Genomic DNA, 17,546 nt, shown 5'->3' on the forward strand with positions numbered 1-17,546 from the left:
GCTGGCTTGGTGGCGTGCTGGGGCTGCAGCAAAGATGCACAGGGTTTAGATTCTGATTAGAGAGTAAGCTTTTAATTTTTCAGAATTTTAAATGACTGGATGGTGTTTAAAAAAAAGGATAAATGGATGCTGACCTCTGTGATTGCCCTTAAAATCCTGTGTGTGTCCAAAATCCTGTCTTTAAAAACAAAAAAAAAATCCAATATAATGTACAAGGTCAATCATTCTGACTTCACTGCCTTGCAGCCCATGCCCTCCTGCTCAGAGCCTTGCCTGGGGGTGCCAGGCTGAAGGAAATCTGGGAAAAATCCAGAATATTCTTGACCTGACTGCATCTTCTTTCCCCTGGTCAGGAAGTGGGACTTCACTGGTCACTAATTTTTGATTGGCATATTCTTCCACCATTCTTTTTCCATTTTCTCTAAGAGAAAAGCAGATTTTTATTGAGAATTCCCTTCAGCGAAGAACTGGAGTTGATACTTAACCAGGTGAATCCTCCAACCTGAGGACAATTAAATGAAGACTAAAAGCTGTGAATAATAAAACTTTCAGACCTTAAGTAACAGGATTCAGTTTGTTTTTCTTTCTGTTCATAAATAATCCATCCAAAGTTCATTATTCCAGAATGTTTTAATGGCGCTGACTGGATCTGTATTTTGGGTTTTCAGGCAGTCCCTTCCTGAAGATGCAGGGAGTTATTTCAATGCAGAGACAGGAATCCTGGAGGCCCCAGTGACAATCCTGATCGTGGACAAGGTCAGGGATTTTTGTGTTGTTGATTATCAGACTGACAATTTATGTAAATTATTTTAGTGAATTTTCACTTAATGATACCTAACTTTAGATTAGTTCTTTACTAATTGAGGCTCTGTGATAATAAAGATGCTTGAAGTGCTGATATAGATTTGATTTTTTTTCTTGTCTCATATTTGCAATATAGGAAATTTGATCCTTTCTCCTCAGTGCTGATCTCATGTAACTGTCAAGGAACAGAGGAACTTTTTCTTGCACTTTTCCTTTTGGATGACATTTCATTTAAATCCTGTCCTTACAACCCACAGATGGAGTTTTTATCCTGTTCTCTTGCATTTGTTCCAGGCTAAAAAAATTAATTTTACTGTCCATGCCATTGTTACTACTTCTGATTTGGAAATCAGCCCAGCACAGATCAGCTTTGGGTACTGCACGATCTATGAAGCTGTGCAGGCAAATGTCACCCTAACAAACAAATCCATCTTGCCACAGGAGTTTGGATTTGTGGGACTGCCAGAGGTATGGACTTATCCCACACACACCCCCTCTGCTGTCAGAATAGATTTCAGTGTCATGGGAACGTGTTCAGTGTGAGTGTAAATAAATCATGACTGTTCTTGCAGCCCCACGGGAATCCTGCTCTGGAGTTCTGTCCTGGAGTGTGGCAATCTCCCTCTGCCTTTGCCCCTCAGTGCAAACCCCTGCGAGGAGATTCTCCTGTTCCTCACCTTTTGCTATCAGAATTCCAGGGTTTTTACACCAAGAGATCTCCTAAAGGAACAGCTGGGACACTTTTAGCCCTAAATAAAACTGGCTTGGGGCTGTGGCTGTGGAATGTGCCCACTTTGCACCAAATTCCCGAAGGCTTCCCTTTAAAGTGCTCCTTGGAGCCATCCCAAGCCGTGCCTGGGCACTTTCTGAGTGGTTGGAAGTTGATGTGGAAGCACAGATTTCATCACAGGAGCTGCTGGGTTCATGTGGGCTGGGTCTCCTGAATAATTTTTTGGAGAAAATTTGTTCTTCCAGCTCCATAGAGCAGGGTGAGGTGATCACAGTGTGAAATGTTGGCATCAGAGCTGGAGGAACCTGGCAGTTAATTGGGCATTGTCCTGTTCTCAGCTGGCTTAGGGATTAAAATCAAGGAGTAGCTGAAAGAAATTGTTAACCTGAGCTTCATGAGAGCTTTACTGCCCAGGATGTGTTTCCTGAGGAGCCTGAAGTGTGCTGGGGACACTTTCTAGAATCATCTTCAGCTCAAGCACAAAGCACTGCCCAGCTGTGGGTGTGCAACTGCTCCTGTCCCTGCCTCAGACAGGAATCAGCTCTCAAAGGTGTGGGGCAACTGCTGGGATTTTTACCATATTTCATTCAGTTTTCTATGAAGAGTTAATAAACATTAGAGCAAGGTGATTTCCACAGATGGGAAGAAGCTGGGGAAGGGATTCTCCTGAAATCTGAGTTACTTTGAGATGAGAAATCTGCCCCTCAGACTAAGACAAAAACTTCTCCCTGGAAGGTTTCTCTTTTCCTGACAGTTCCACATTTAATAACATTTTTTTTTAAATCTTGCCAGTAATGTCTTATTTTAATTTATTAGTAAACTGATAATTTAATTAACAATTTCTTATCCTGCCATTTTGAAGTTTGTTGAAGTTCAACCCAATGATGGATTTGGAATTATTCTTCCCCTGGAAAGCCTGACACTGGACATAATCTTTAAAGCCACCAAGGCAAAGGAGTACAGCTTTGAGCTCACCTGCAGGACAGAGATCAACAGGTGTGTTCATGGATGGACAGCAGGGAAGTTAAATCTGAATTTCACTGGGCTCCCACTGCTGACCCAGCTCAGAGACTGAATCCCTGCCTGCCCTGGGGAGGTGAGGCTGGGATGAGCACCTGGGGCAGGTGGGAATGCTGCAGTTGCAGAAGCTGCTCAGTGCCTGTTGGTTTCATCCTTGCTTTTCACATCTGCCTTCACTGAGGTGACTTTTCCCACCCTCCTGAAGTTTATCCTTGTCCCACACCAAAGCTCCTGCTCAACCTGCAGTGCTCTGCTGCTTTTTCAGCACAATTACTGAAGGGATTCTTTCTTGTAAAAATGCTCTATGCTTTAAGCCATGGCTACTGCAATAATGATGGCATAAACTTTGATTTGACTGGATGTATTTCCAGAAGTTCACAGAGGAAGAATTCAAGCAGGGACTCTGGCCAATTGTGCATTAAAAATAGATAGTATTATTGTTCATCTTTAGGCAAAATTCCCATTGCAAGCTTGAAATTCTGCTTAAATAGGGACTACAGGATTAGCTCCCTATTTTCCGGGCTGATTAAGACACTATTTTATGCTGAGACAATTTATCATGTGTTTATTTTTAGACAATTCAAGCTGTCATGCAAAGCAGTTGGAGTCCACCCACCTCTTGAATTGTCTCATTCCTTGGTTCAGTTTGCTGCTACAGCCCTGAACTCGGTGTCTTCAGCCACTCTGGATGTGCTCAACTCCCACGTGGATGGGAACCCCCTGACCCACCCTGTGCCACGGATTGGCACTGGCAGCCCTGGCCCAGCTGGCCCCAGCTCCTTTGAATTCCACGTGCCCCAGGACTGTCCTGTGACCATCACACCTTCTGTGGGAACTGTGCTGCCTGGGCAGGTAAATTCACCTGAAATGTTGGCTGTTCTGCCAAACCTTTGATCATCTGCATCCTTACAGAGGCTGTCACTTGTAAACACAGCTCAAAACATCAGTTGTTGTTAGAATAGCTGGAATATTTTGTATTGTTTAAAAGAATGTTTTAAATCAGGCAGGAGGGTTCAGCACCAAATCTGGCTAATGCCTTATGGGAGGGTGTGGTGGATTTCACAGGGGCCCCAGGACCAGGGAAGAGATGAGAATGTTCACTCCATGTTTCAGAAGGCTTGATTTATTATTTTATGATATATATTATATTAAAACTATACTAAAAGAATAGAAGAAAAGATTTTATCAGAAAGCTAGCAAAGAATAGAATAAGAATGATAACAAAGACTTGTGACTGACCAAACAGTCCAAGAGAGCTGGACTGTGATTGGCCATTAATTAGAAACAACCACATGAGACCAATCCCAGATGCACCTGTTGCATTCCACAGCAGCAGATAACCATTGGTTACATTTTGTTTCTGAGTCCTCTTGGCTTCTCAGGAGAAAAAATCCCAAGGAAAGGATTTTTCATAAAACATGTCTGTGACAGGAGTGCTCTGTCCCCAGTGTTGTCACTGTGATTTATGTGGAGAATGTTTAAATATCAAAGTATTGCCCATGTAAACCCAGCCCACTGCAACATCCTGGACTTCCAAAAACGCTGCAAGTGCCCTTACCCTGAGGATGCTGTGACTCCCTCTGAGCAGAGGTGACCTGGGTGTGCTCCTGTGGGGCTCTGCAGGTGTCCCAGGTGCCTGGGCTGAGCTGTGCCCTGACTCCTTCTCAGAATCTCTGCTGCTCACAGGGACCCCAAGGTGTGTCACAAAGTCTCTTTTCCCAGCTCAACAGTCAAAGGAGTCAGAGCTCTTCAGTTCTCAGTCTCAAGGCTGTTTATTGTTTCTTATCTATAAAATTCTTTCTCCTGTCCAGCCAAGGTCCGTTCAGCAGGACAGACAGAGGCACTCTGGTGTTATCTTTTTATACTAAAAACTACCTGTACAATATTTACAATTCCTTCCCAATACCCATCACCTGTGTCAGACACTGAGCTTCTACTCTAAACCAATCTAAAAGTGCCACCATCACAGCAGAAGATGGAGGCCAAGAAGAAGAAGGAGAAAGGCTGGACATGCCCAGATCCCTCCATCTTGCCCCCTGAACCCCCATTCTAAAAACCCCAAAAATCTAATTTTCACCCTGTGATAAATTCACTCTCATTCTACTTAAACTTTCATGGCTTGCAATTCTCCATATAAAGGTTGGTGATTGTTTTTTCCAAGGGCTAAATCAAAGGCACAGGGGTCTGGGGCTCTGTGCCAGGCTCTCTGAGCCCCTGGGCAGGGGCTGGAGCCCTGCAGGGCAGCCAGAGGGATGTCCTGGGGTCTGACATGTCCTGTGTGTGCTCTCACATTCCCAGAAAAGCTCCATCCGAGTGTCCTTCAGGCCGGCGCTGTCGGAGCAGCGCCTCAGGGAGGAGGCAGCGCGGAGGCTCAGCACAGCAGCTGTGCCAGAGGCAGCAGCACAAGTAAGGAATGCTAAGAACAGCACATGCTGCTGGTCTGCCACTTCCAGAGAGCTGTTTCTCTGGATGATATTTTTATCATAAAATTATTTGCATATTAATGAAGCCCAAGTTTGTCTTCCATGGGGGACCTGCCTATGAAGGATGAGAGTGTGACTGTGCACTCAGTGTGTGGCCTGTTCACTGAGCAATAATTTAATTTTGTGCTCACAATTATTCCTAGAGGGTTTTATTGCCAACTGAAATACTTTAAAAAAAAAAAAAAAAAGAAAAGAAAAAGCTTCTAAACTTCCTGAAGATTTACAGTATCCATGGACTTTATATGCAACCCCTAGGTCAGGTAATTTATGTGAGCACCTGTGGTTGTCTTGGATTGAGAGATAAACAGGTAAAATTCCTATGAGATAGAGAGTCATCTGCTCCAAGAGGAGACCTCTTATTCTAAGAGGGAGTAAAATATCTCCATTGCAACCTAATTTTTAAATTTTACACTATTGGAAATTTGTCTGTAGTAGCTACTGTGTCTGTGGGCTGTCACCATCATCCTGCTGTCCCCTGTCCCTTGCTCTGTGTCACCTCCTTGCCCTGTGTCTTTGCTCATTCCTGTCTTGGTCAGATCCCCAGTGATCCCCCTCAGTCTCCAGTGGGCAAAAAGAAGAAAGATTCAAAGAAAGAGCAAAATAAATCGAGCGTTCCCATCTCCAGAGCAAGGACTGGAAGCAGGAAAAGCCTGGCTTCTGTACATAGCCCTGAAGAGCCAAAAGCAGAAGAGTTAAAGCCTGAGTAAGTCAACAGAAGCATCTTGTACTACACAGACAGCATTCTCTTTAGAAGTAGTTTAATAAATCTACTAAAGCTGTAGGTAGACAAGAAAGCAAACTGGAGAGGGAACAGCTTCAGCTGTGTTGCAGAGGCTGTTTCCAAAATTAGTGCTGCTTGTGAGCCACACAGCTGTAGCCTCTCATGTGAGGCAAAGAATCCCTTTATGCATCAGAAGGATTGAAGACTTCAAAGAATCTGTCAGGGAGCAGGAGCTGGGCTGTGCAGGGGTGGGGCTGAGCCACCACTCAGGGGTTTATGGAAAGGGCAGCAGCAAAGCTCAGCTTGGGCACCAACAGGAACTCCTCAAAGAAACCTCTTGGGAGCACAGCTACAGAACCAGCTGATGGCCCAAACCCATGGCACAGAGGAATTTCTGGTTTTAATCTGAGGGCTTACACAGTCCAGCACATTAGTGATGGTCAGCATCAGTGCTGGCAGGGAAATGCTGCTGGAAATGTGCATTTGAAGCAGTCCCTGTGCAGTGTGAGCACCTCAGGGAGAGTCAGCATCAACAGCAGTGCTGCCTGCAGCTTGGGACACTCACATGCAAAATCTGATTCTTGAGGGCCCTTGCAGAGCAGGTAATTCAGCTTCTCAGAGCCACACTTCTGCCCAGGCTCAGGAATCTGGAAGTATTCAGAAGTAAATACACACTGAAGCAACAGGCATTTGGCTGTGCTGGATGTTTTGACATCTTTACTAAAATCCCATGTTCATTGCAATCCATTAATTATAATTTTTTAACACTTTCAGCAGAGATTGTAAAAAAATTTCCTATATTAGGAGTATTGCCTACAGACTGCATTAGAGGAATATGATCCTGTGTGTTTACATGTCACTGAAATGATGTAGAACTACTGGAAGACACTGAAATACTTGAAGTATTCAACCAAAGGAAATTGTATTGAGGTTTTTGCAATCTTTGGTGTAACATTTGTCATCTGGCTTCTTCATTTTTATTCTCTTTTGGCAACAAAAGCCAACCACTTTGTAGGGTGGTCCATTACTGACAGTCATTTAATTTCACTGTTACATTCCATTTTGAATGTGTGACTAAGAAACAATAATCACAAACAGCTCAGCAGATATTTATTTGATGTTTTTTTGCTCTCTCACTCACTGAGATAATTCCTATTCCTGGATTCTCTAGTTCTGATGCTTACAGGGCAGCCCAGGCTTCCCTGACCAGGAGTTTCAGAGGGAGTTTTAACAAATACATCATCCCATGCTCTGTTGCAAGTGGCCATGCCAGTGGAGAGGAGGGCTCTGGGAGCTTGACCTGCAGGTGGGTGCAGCTGGACAACCCAGAGATGTGAGGGGGAAATGGTGGGCTTGCTGGTTTATTCATTTGGGGGAGAAATTTGTTTTCTGCTCTTAATTACTTCATAGCTCAGTGGTAGAAACTCATGCTCCCAGCCCACCAGTTGGACAAGAATCAAACACATGAATATCAAAGCAGCTGAAGAAATAATTGTGTGAACACTTTGAGGCAGCTGTAGCTCGTGTCTGCTCAGGCACAGTCGGTCAGCCAGCCCTGTGCTGTGCTGTGCTGTCACCCCTGGGACAGGAGCACATCCCTGGCAGTGGTTGGTGTGTCTGTGCTCCCAGAGCTCTGCCCTCTCATTCCCAGCTCTGCCCTTTCATTCCCAGCTCTGCCCTTTCATTGCCAGCTCTGCCCTCTCATTGCCAGCTCTGCCCTCTCATTCCCAGCTCTGCCCTCTCATTGCCAGCTCTGCCCTCTCATTCCCAGCTCTGCCCTTTCATTGCCAGCTCTGCCCTTTCATCCCCAGCTCTGCCCTTTCATTGCCAGCTCTGCCCTTTCATTCCCAGCTCTGCCCTTTCATTGCCAGCTGCCTTTGCTCTCTCTGCAGCCCTCACAACACCTTGTACCTGGAGCTGCACTGCCCTGCTGTGGCCCCTCCTGTTCTGATCATGTCTGACTCTGGGATCAACGTGGCCAATTTTGGGGACGTTTCTGTAGGTATGGAGTTTGAATTCTGGTTTGGAGTTGTTTCTCTCTGACTGTGAGTTCTTCCCAGCAGTTTTGCATTTTCAAAAGTCTGGATAGAAATAAGCCCTTAGTGGTATTTAGGTGGAAAATAAGGAGTCTTTGGCCAGTTGAGGCCCATGGAAGGGCAGATCTGATCCCCAAACAAGGACCTGGAAGCTCCAGAAGTGACTGGCCCAATCTGAAAGCATTTTGGTGAGCTTTGAGTGGTGCCTTAGCCATAGGCCTGGGATGAGTCTGGCTCAGACAGGAGCACGAGTAAGGGGGAGGAATGGGAGGGATGAGCATCCTCACTTTGGGAAGTGTTTGCATTCCTTGCAGGCCACAGAATGATGAAGAGAATTACAATAGAAAACATCTCCCCAGGGAAGCTGGAGGTATCCTTGTCTGGAGCACATGAGCACATGAGCTCAGCCTTCAGGAGGAACTGCTGGACACTAAAGCACCAGCTCATCTTCTCTCTTGAGTTATTGATCTCTCAAAAGCTTTTAGATGCTTAGTTCAGACCAAAGACATATAAACAATATGTGGAATATATTCTCATATCTTTTTTCTCAATCTTTATAAATGTTTTTCCTTGAGTTGCACTGTCCTAGCTGGGATTCTCAGTTCTGAATCCCAATGGCCCCTTCCTGTTGGTCAGAGCAGTTGGAACCCTTGAGCCAGGTGAAAATAAACCCCTCATCATCTCTTTTTGTCCAAGTGAGGATAAATGGGTGAGTAAAAGATACAAGGGCAGTGGAGAGGAGAGACAAAGTTCCCTATCCCACGTTTGGATCTTGTCTCAGTTCTGGGATGGTCCCTTGGGGGGTCAGCTGGAGGGGTGGGGTTCCCTGAGCAGATGGACTAACCCAGGCACCCTCTGGGCAGTTCCTGGAGACTCTGGACATCCAGGTGGCACAGACCAACCTGAGCCTGCCCCTGTCTGGGCACGGGGTGGTGCCAAGCACGGAGTGCTCCGTGGGAGAGGTGCTGGACATGGGATACGTCATGGCCAGGGACACAGCGACTGCCACAGTGCAGGTAAGGCAGGGCTGAGCTGCAGAGCACAGCAGGAGCTCCTGGGAGGAGGAACACAAGACAAACTGTCTCCTCCCAGCTTCTGTCCAAGTGTGTCAATGACCAAAGCCCAGTATTTCATGCAGGGGGGGTTGGTGTGGCACGTTATGGGCAGCACTGATTGTGCCTCTGGTGGCATTTGGGGACACAGAGCTGCACTAATGCAGCAAAATAAATTCAGCCACCTTACAAACGATGGATCTTACAGGCCTGAGAGTCAATTTCCTTCATGCCAATGCTGTTGTGTGAATGAATGTCCCCAGATAAAGAACACTTCCAGCATGACCCTGCTGTTCTCTGTACAACTGGAGTCGCTTTCACCAACACGGGACAGAGACCGGCAGAAAATCCCCTCCTTTCTCACATCCTCTCTGCAGAGAACTGAGATTGTTGGTAAATTCCTTTAATTCTTTCCTCTTTTTCTTCTGCTAAAGACTCAGGAGGTGTAAAGCAGCATCACTGTGTCCTCTTAGATGCACACAACTGTCAGACTTGGGGCATCACAGCCCTGAAATTAAAGACTTCATTTTGCTCCCCAGTAGGAGCTGTAGTAATTCTTTCAATATGGGGAGCTGTAAATTTATGCAGCCTGAGCAAATACCCACAAGTAAGGAGATCTTAGTGTTTAAATCTAAATAAACCCACACAGTAATTGCACATTAAAGATTACATTTAAAGATGTCCAGATCTGTAAAAACACCTCAGAATATAGGAAGGGTTGGTGATGCTGCTTCAGTTCCTCTGGAGATTAATGCATCAAACTGATGGGTGGATGGATTTTTCTGGTGTTCCTAACACCCTGTTTTGCTGCAAAGCCATGTATCAGCTCTTATTTATTTGCTGTTCCAACAAAAATTAAATGGGTTTAAAATTTATGAAGAAGTAAAATGGAGCTGTTCTCCTTTCTTATCTGTATCCTCATTTTTATTTACCAGGAACACAGAACTATAATGGCTTCAGTGTGTTCAGGGTCTCTCCAACAGAAGGAAAAATTGAGGCTGGGATGAGCCAGGATTTTGTGGTTACCTTCAGTCCTGATCATGAAAGTCTCTACTACTCCGACCGTCTCAAGGTTCTGCTCTTTGGCAAGGTGAGACAATCAGGATTATGGAAACAGTCTAAATATTGCATGAACTGATGTAGGGAGGAAAGGGCACGTTTGGGGCCCTCTGACATTTTTCAGGATTAGATATTCAGTTAGTAATCGATAGAAACAGTGATGTGGGGTCCATCCCTGTCACTGTCACCCCACGGCACCGTCGGGAGGGGACAGGAGCTGAGCTCCAAGGGGCTCCTGCAGGGAGCATTGAGTGGCCGAGCAGAGGGGAGAGGGGAGCTCCACCTGCCCGGCAGGAGCAGCAGCACCGGGGAGCCGCTCCTGCAGCCGCTCGGTGCCGGTTCCATCTGCGGCGCTGCCCCGGGATGCTCCGGCCGGAGGCGCAGGTGGCCGCGCCGCGGGCAGCGCCGGGCCCCTGCCAGGACACCAAAAGTTGGTGCAGAGTGACCACTAAAGCCCAGCAGCAGCACTGCAGACGGGCTGGGCTGAGCCAGAGCTGCTGCTGCCCTTGCAAACTGTGGGGCTGCAGCTGGGAATGCGCGGGGCATAAACTGAGGGGGAACGGACACTTGAGCCAGTTTGGCAGCAGAAAGGTTTTGCCTCTTTCAGTGGTTTGTGTGTAAATGGTTTGTGCAGTGCCCTCCTGAGGCACATTTCCCTGGCTGTTTAGAACAGAAATGCCCAGGGGAGGTGCAGAATTCCTGCGTTAGAGCCCAGGATCACTGGGATCGTTCAGGTGGGAGGTGGTGCCGCCACCATTTCCTGGCGCTGCTGGCGTTCAGGTGACCTGAGCTGCCGCCTGCAGCCGGGATTTGCTGTCTCACCCAGCACACAGCCCACGAGGTCCGGCTGAAGGGGGCAGCCCGGGATCACCTCATGTTTGTGGAGGGGGGAGTGCCCCTGGACGTGCCCGTGGAGTCCTTGGCTGTGACCTCACCTGTGGCGCCACAGGAAGCCCTGGAAAAAGGTAAAGTGCCACCTCTGTTTACTGTGGAATAGGGAGGGATCAGACATGGGAATGTTCCTCTTCCTTTAAGAAAAAAGGAAATTTAAGGCAATTTTTTTCCAGAATCAGAAAAAATAAGCATGATGTTACAGCATATATTCATAATACACAAAAATACCACAGAAGTTTCTCTTGAGGAAAGTTTTTCTCTTCGTTTGGATGCAGTTTTGTCTTAATGATGATCTTCTACCTCTGCAGCTTCTTTGAAAAAATGATTATAATGTAATACTACTATGAAGAATTAAGATGCATTTGCTTTCTGCCATTTCTCTGAGGTGTATTAAATATTTAAGAAATTATTTCATATATAATCACATACCCTGGATCCTCCTGTTTGTCCTGTTATGAAACTTCTGGGGGTTTGAAGTTACTCTTCCTTAATTTCATGGGACAGGATGCAAACAGCTCCTGACTCCTGAGCTGTAAATAAGTCCAGGCACACACACATAAGTAGGAATAAAACACACAGAGGTGTGTGCCATGGGCTAGAAAACCAGCCTGGAACTTGATAAACAAGTAATAATTGCACTTTGCAATTGCAAATTATCCAAACCCTCCTTTTCTGTGAAAGGATCTCTTTGTCTGTGCCAGCTCCTGAGGTACCACATCACTTTGTTTTGAGCCATCCTGCTGCATTTTCTGTTGGTTCCAAAAGGCCAAAGGCTCAGTTTGACTGCCTCAGAGTTGACCTGGTTGCTGTTTGTTTAGGGCCACAAGAAGCTGTGAGGTCCCTTCTCCTGCTCCTGGAGTTTGTGGAGGGCTCAGCAGAGCCAGCCAGGGCAGAGATCACCGTGGGGGCCATTCAAAGTCCTCAGCTGGCAGCCAAGAAGGTGAGGCTGATAAAACCTGCATGTTTGTGCCAGGTGCTGTGTGGGATCCTGGCAGTGTGCAAAGGGCTGCTTGTTCCTTCTGTCCAAAATTCACAAATTCATAAAAAGGGCTGCTCGTTCCTTCTGTCCAAAATTCATAAATTCATAAATTAAAAAAGCAGCTTTCAGAGTTTCTAGTGAATTTGATATTATAAAAGCACAGTGTTTGAAAAGCTTATTTTTCAGGGGCTAATATAAGGAATTAGCATTATCATACTAAGTCAGCAACAAACTTAATTTAGCAGTTTTCTTCCTCAATTCTGGAATGTGGAACTCTGAGCCCAGAACTGAATTACAGTTCTGTTATTTCAATGGAAAGGGTGACACAGGGACTGTCACAGTGGGTAGCTGGATTTCAAGGGGCACTTGGGGCAGGGCAGCCCCTGCAGCCCGGCTGTGACAGCGCCGTGTCCGTGCCAGGCCGTGGAGTTCAGCCTGGACAGCGGCCCCGAGCTGCCCCGGGCAGGCTTCGAGCTGGACGGAGCCAAGGGAGCCCTGGAGCGCGGGCAGCTCAAGCGCATCGGCGTCTCGTGGGTGCCACCTGCCGACCTGCAGGTGAGCCTGCGACACCGCTGTGACACAGCGCGGCAAATGAGGAGGTCACACAGGGAGGGGTGACACAGGGAGGGGGGTGACACAGAGAGGGGTGACACAGGGAGGGGTGACACAGGGAGGGGGTCACACAGGGAGGGGTGACACAGGGAGGGGTGACACAGGGAGGGGGTGACACAGGGAGGGGGGTGACACAGGGAGGGGGTGACACAGGGAGGGGGTGACACAGGGAGGGGTGACACAGGGAGGGATGTGACACCGGGCTCCTGGAGGGGTGTGACACAAAGCTCCTGGCAGGTGTCACCCAGGGCTCCTGGTGGGTGTCACACCAGGCTCCTGGCAGGTGTCACCCAGGGCTCCTGGCAGGTGTCACCCAGGGCTCCTGGAGGGTGTCACACAAAGCTCCTGGCAGGTGTCACACAAAACTCCTATTGGGGTGTGACCCAAAGCTCCTGGTGGGTATCACCCAGGGATCCTGGTGGGTGTCACCCAGGGCTCCTGGTGGGTGTCACCCAGGGCTCCTGGCAGGTGTCACACAAAGCTCCTATTGGGGTGTGACCCAAAGCTCCTGGTGGGTGTCACACCGGGCTCCTGGTGGGTGTCACCCAGGGCTCCTGGTGGGTGTCACACCGGGCTCCTGGTGGGTGTCACCCAGGGCTCCTGGTGGGTGTCACACAAGGCTCCTGGTGGGTGCCCCATTTCCCTTCTACTGCCTTGTATCTGCCACTTCTGCCTTGTAGAGGTTGGATGTGATGTCCCAACAGCTCCACGGGGCTGTGATTGCCCTTCCTGATTCACCTCCTGGGGCATTCATGGGGCCTGGAGGCACTGACTCCCCGTGTGTGGGATGGCACAATGAGTAGCTGGTTCCAAAATGAAAAGATTTCTGCCATCGCAGCAGAAAGAGGCAGCAGAGTTCCTGGCAGGGTGAATCCAGCCTCATCCTGCCCCCTGGTAACCCCTGCTCTTGCTCAACCCTGAGCACTCACTGGGGGCTGACAGGATCCATTTCCTTCCAGCCCTCCCCGGGCGCTCTGGGGCTGCTGCTGTGCCAGCTGCCATGGCTGTGACGTGGGGACAGGCTCTGTGGGGCCACGATGCTGAGTCACTGTCACACCTCACTGGCTGCAGCATGAGCACCACTTGGGGACACAGGGGAGCCAGCACAGTGGCTGTCACCTGTCACCTGTAGCTATAACTGGGACCTGCACACCAAGATGTGAAACAGAGTTTAGAAGGTGATCCACTCGTGTCTCCTGTGTCCAGAAGACCAGGTTGGTTTCTGTGTGGTTCTCTCTGCAGACCAGTGACCCCCCTCTGGTGTCAGCCCTCCTGACTGTGAAAGGTGACATCACAGAATGCTACAGAGTCCTGCTCATGGCCAGAGTTGTGTCTGCAGCTGCTCCCACTGCCTGAGGGATCAGGCCAAAGGGAAAGAAGATGGAGGTTCCATTGCTGGGAGGTCTCTGGTGGGACATGGGAGGATTTTGAGAGTGTTGCAAACAAGTGAGGGCAGCAGGGATGTGGGAAGGAAGGGCCATGTAACATTTCTGCTCTGTTTCTCTGTAAACTCTGGTGCCAGTGGCTTCACTTTCCAGCTGACTCTGTGACAATAATTTTGTGTTAGAGGAAAGAATTCCTGAGGGCCCCAAGCAGCTACACCTGCTGTTAATCCCAAGTCTCCCAAAGCCATTCCACCAGGAGGAATATCTGGTTTACATCCACATCAGTGAGTTTCTATCTTTATCCAATTTCAGATGCTTTTTGTAGGATTTGGGAAAGCCTTGACTTTTTCTAAGACCAGAATAAAGTTTCTTATTCAAGCCTCCTCCAAATCATTTGGGGAGTCACTTTAACAATGTACAATCAATGTACAATCAAATGGGAGGAACATTCCTGTGCTCTTCCCTGGATATGGGCAGACACTTGCCAGAGATCCTGGCTGTCCAGGAACTTTGTGTTTCTATATTTGCCTTCTGCTGAATTCTAGGTGAGAGCAGAATCCTGCTGTTCTGGGGAAGCCAGGGTGCCCTGCAGGTGGAACTTCTGTCAGGAAACAGCAGCTGGTTCAGGAAGCAGAGCTGGGGAATGCAGGGAGCAGGAAGGCAGCAGCCATTGGGCACAGGATAATCCTGTGCATCTCTTATCACACTCTTTCCTGAGTCACAGGCAGCCTGTGGCAAAGTTCCCTCCCCAGCACTCGAGGGCGTTGCTGCCCTTTGGCCCCTGGCTGCCAAATCCCTGACTCAGATGATGCAATCAGAAAATAGAAACCTTATTTGTAAATATCCCTGTGGTAACGAGGAACAAGCAGGGGAGCAATTGTCACAGGAACATTTAAAGCAGGCTCCCCCTTTGACAGAGGAGGTTTGTGGGAGTGAAGAGGGGGTTCCTTGTTTTTCCAGCCAGTGTTTGATCCATTGAGATGTGTTCTCATTTAATAATGGCTCGAGTGCCTGTGGAGTCACTTAACTCTTCAGTCTAAAGACTGCAGATGCTGAAGCAGCCCCAGTGTCCTGGGCTGGGCAGCAGCTGGGGGTGGCAGTGCCAGCCAGGGACAGCTCTGCCTTCCTTGCAGGCCCTGGGTGCTGCTGCTGCCACAGCTGGGCCTGGGGCTGGGCACAATGGGCTTTGTGTGCTGGCCCCCTGCAGCCCCAAAAGGGTGAGTAAATCTCACTACAGCCACTAAAAGCACTGCTCACAGCTCTGCCCACTCCACAGTCACCTCATGGCAGGGACCTGGTCAGTGAGCAAGGAAGGGCTCAGCCTGTGAGAGTGGAGAAACTGCCTCAGGCACTGCATTTGTGGGCATCCATTGTGTGAGGATCCTTCAGATTTCACTCCTGCAAACCAAAAAGTGATGGCTGAAACAAATGAGTCCCCAGACTGTGGTTATGATAACCATCCAGAGTGCTGAAAATAAGTGTTACATTATCTACCAGGAAACAACAGCCCTGTCTTAGGAATCTTCCACTTCACAGAGGTCAGGTACTGAGAAACAGCATCCAGAGGACGAAAAGAAGTAAAAAATTAAAGAATGATGTAAAGACAGTGACACTGGTGCCCTCACAGGGTTAGGCTGGGTAAGGAGCAGCTGCCACCAACCAGCTGAAGGCACCACTGGCACCCAGGGGTGAGCAGGGGTGTCACCCACTGTACCTGCATCCCTGGGACTGGAGAGCTTGGATCAATATTTTCACAGGATTGAAGTGAACATAAGTTCTGGGTTTCTCTGGCCAAAGTCTCCACGTTTAAAATTCAGGATGTGTTTGTTGTCTCGGGGGAGGCTTGGACCAGGATAACAGGAACAGGTGGTTATTTCTGGAGGACTGAAAATAAAGTAAACTCTCCCTGTAAACTCCAGCTGACGTTCTGTAAAGCACTTATGGAAATCTGAGAAGGTTTTAGTCCCTTTCATAAGAGAAAAGCCTGGTGTTTTAGCTTGTCCTTGAAAATGATCATTCTTGGGGCACAATGGCTGCTCAGGATTGGGTTTCCCTCTCTTGGGTTGCTTTGTTCTTTGGGGACACAGAGTGTGCAGTGCCAGCTCTCACCTGGGGCAGCACCCAGGCAATGAGACACAGAATGATGTGGAAGGGAAAACAAATTGTCTGCTGTGGAAAAGCAGAGCCCTTGGGAACGTGTGCTGGCTGTGCTGCCTCACCTGGGACACCACTACAGTTTCAAAAGCAGGAGCAGTTCCTGTGTCTGCACAATGTAACCCTGGATGTTTCACTGCCATTCCATTGGCAGCTGCCACAGTAACAATTGTCATGATGCAAACCTGCAATGGTCAGAGATGCACACCTTCAGCTTACTGAAAATGTAGGAATTCTGTGAGGATGCTCCTCCTGCCCACACAATTCTCATGTACAATGTGTGTTATGTGCAATGGCTTCTTGATGTTTTTCCAATGAACAGAAAATTGACTGGGACAGCTGAAGATGGAAACAATTCCCTGGTAACTCAGACACATGGAGCTGATCCAGGAGTAGTGAGTGGGTCTGTAGGGAATTCCCTGAGCACACAGGGAGTGCTGGTGTGTTCTCCTGGCATGGATCAGTGCCACCTCCCAGTGCCCAGCACAGCTCAGCACAGCTCCTGCAAGTTCAGCTCTTGGAAAGGCACCAACCCTGTTCAATTCTGGGCTTCCAGAGTGGGTTATCCACACTGGGCATTAAAACATGGAACCTGCTGTTTCTGTTCCCATATCACAAGACTCCAATAGGAATGGAGCTGTTGTTGTGAGGACAATATGGAAAATGTGACCTCAGAAGTATTTCTTCATTATCTGGAAGTTGACTTTTTCTGCTCTTCTATCTGCACTTGTGACCATTCTGCTTTCAAACTGAGTTTTGCAACTGTGACCACTCTTGGGTTCCTGGATACAAACTCGTGCTTTCAGATTTGGATCTAAAAGTGAACATGAACTTCATGGCACTGATGCAGTTCTGGTTTAATGAGCAATTCACACCCCCACGTATGATCTTAATAATCCTTCAGGGCAAGCCCAGCTCATTTGTAAAGCAGAGTGAGAGAGTAAGCACTGGTGTCACACACATTTATTAATTCATGTCCTGCTTCTCCAGAAGTGACTTCAGCTATTTCCTCACACGTATGAGCGCAGGTTTCCCTAAATGAGCAATGGCCCCATGACCCTGAGCAGTGCTGGAGGAAAACACTGCAGTCACTTTGTCACATGCCATTGCTGAGCCTGGAACCACCGGCCTTCAGTTCTAGGAATCCAAAGTAGGGAACATCACCTGGTGCTTCCCAGGCATTGTGTGCATTGGGCTCCCCATGGATTGTGCTGGGCTGGCCCTGACAGGACCCCAGGTGCCACCAAAGCCACTCCATTGCTGCCCTCCTCAGCTGGACAGGGAGGAGAACTCAACAAAGGCTCATGGGTGGAGATAAGGAATTTCTACATTTGAAACGTGGGACACAGTTAAATAGCCTGGAGCACAGCAATCCTGAAGGGCCGTCAGTACCTTTTCAGTCGTGTTTCATCTGCTTTAACAAGGCTGGTTTTAGAAGGGGAAATTATCTGCTCTTCTAAACATTTGTTTCTGACTCATATATTTCATACCAGGTTTCTCATTCTTTTATTTCTCCTTCAAGTCCCTCTGACGCAGCAGAGGCTCAGGGTGTGTCCAGGGGCCGCACACTTGATGGGTTCTGGTCTGGTGAGAGCATCTGGTGCAGCCCTGAAGCGC

At 48.2% G+C, this 17,546-nt stretch overlaps 1 protein-coding gene across 4 annotated transcripts in view; it reads left to right on the forward strand.

The window, feature by feature from the left end:
- Positions 1 to 14,165, forward strand: part of CFAP74 (cilia and flagella associated protein 74) — a 38,317-nt gene extending 24,152 nt beyond the window's left edge. For 2 of the 4 annotated variants that reach the window (XM_077190338.1, XM_077190339.1), the window contains 17 exons: positions 669 to 756; positions 1,099 to 1,272; positions 2,397 to 2,530; positions 3,130 to 3,406; positions 4,853 to 4,960; positions 5,574 to 5,740; positions 6,930 to 7,064; positions 7,651 to 7,760; positions 8,109 to 8,164; positions 8,384 to 8,503; positions 8,658 to 8,810; positions 9,110 to 9,239; positions 9,782 to 9,936; positions 10,732 to 10,870; positions 11,618 to 11,739; positions 12,199 to 12,333; positions 13,633 to 14,165. In XM_077190338.1, coding sequence (XP_077046453.1) covers positions 669 to 756; positions 1,099 to 1,272; positions 2,397 to 2,530; positions 3,130 to 3,406; positions 4,853 to 4,960; positions 5,574 to 5,740; positions 6,930 to 7,064; positions 7,651 to 7,760; positions 8,109 to 8,164; positions 8,384 to 8,503; positions 8,658 to 8,810; positions 9,110 to 9,239; positions 9,782 to 9,936; positions 10,732 to 10,870; positions 11,618 to 11,739; positions 12,199 to 12,333; positions 13,633 to 13,746 — 2,317 coding nt within the window. In that variant the 3' untranslated portion in view covers positions 13,747 to 14,165. The remainder of the gene's footprint in view (positions 1 to 668; positions 757 to 1,098; positions 1,273 to 2,396; positions 2,531 to 3,129; positions 3,407 to 4,852; positions 4,961 to 5,573; positions 5,741 to 6,929; positions 7,065 to 7,650; positions 7,761 to 8,108; positions 8,165 to 8,383; positions 8,504 to 8,657; positions 8,811 to 9,109; positions 9,240 to 9,781; positions 9,937 to 10,731; positions 10,871 to 11,617; positions 11,740 to 12,198; positions 12,334 to 13,632) is intronic. The other 2 variants (XM_077190341.1, XM_077190340.1) reach the window with 2 other exon arrangements.
- Positions 14,166 to 17,546: the final 3,381 nt, after the last annotated feature.

The sequence above is a fragment of the Agelaius phoeniceus genome, chromosome 24 (genome assembly GCF_051311805.1).
Source record: "Agelaius phoeniceus isolate bAgePho1 chromosome 24, bAgePho1.hap1, whole genome shotgun sequence".
In the NCBI taxonomy this organism is placed as follows: Eukaryota; Metazoa; Chordata; class Aves; order Passeriformes; family Icteridae; genus Agelaius; species Agelaius phoeniceus.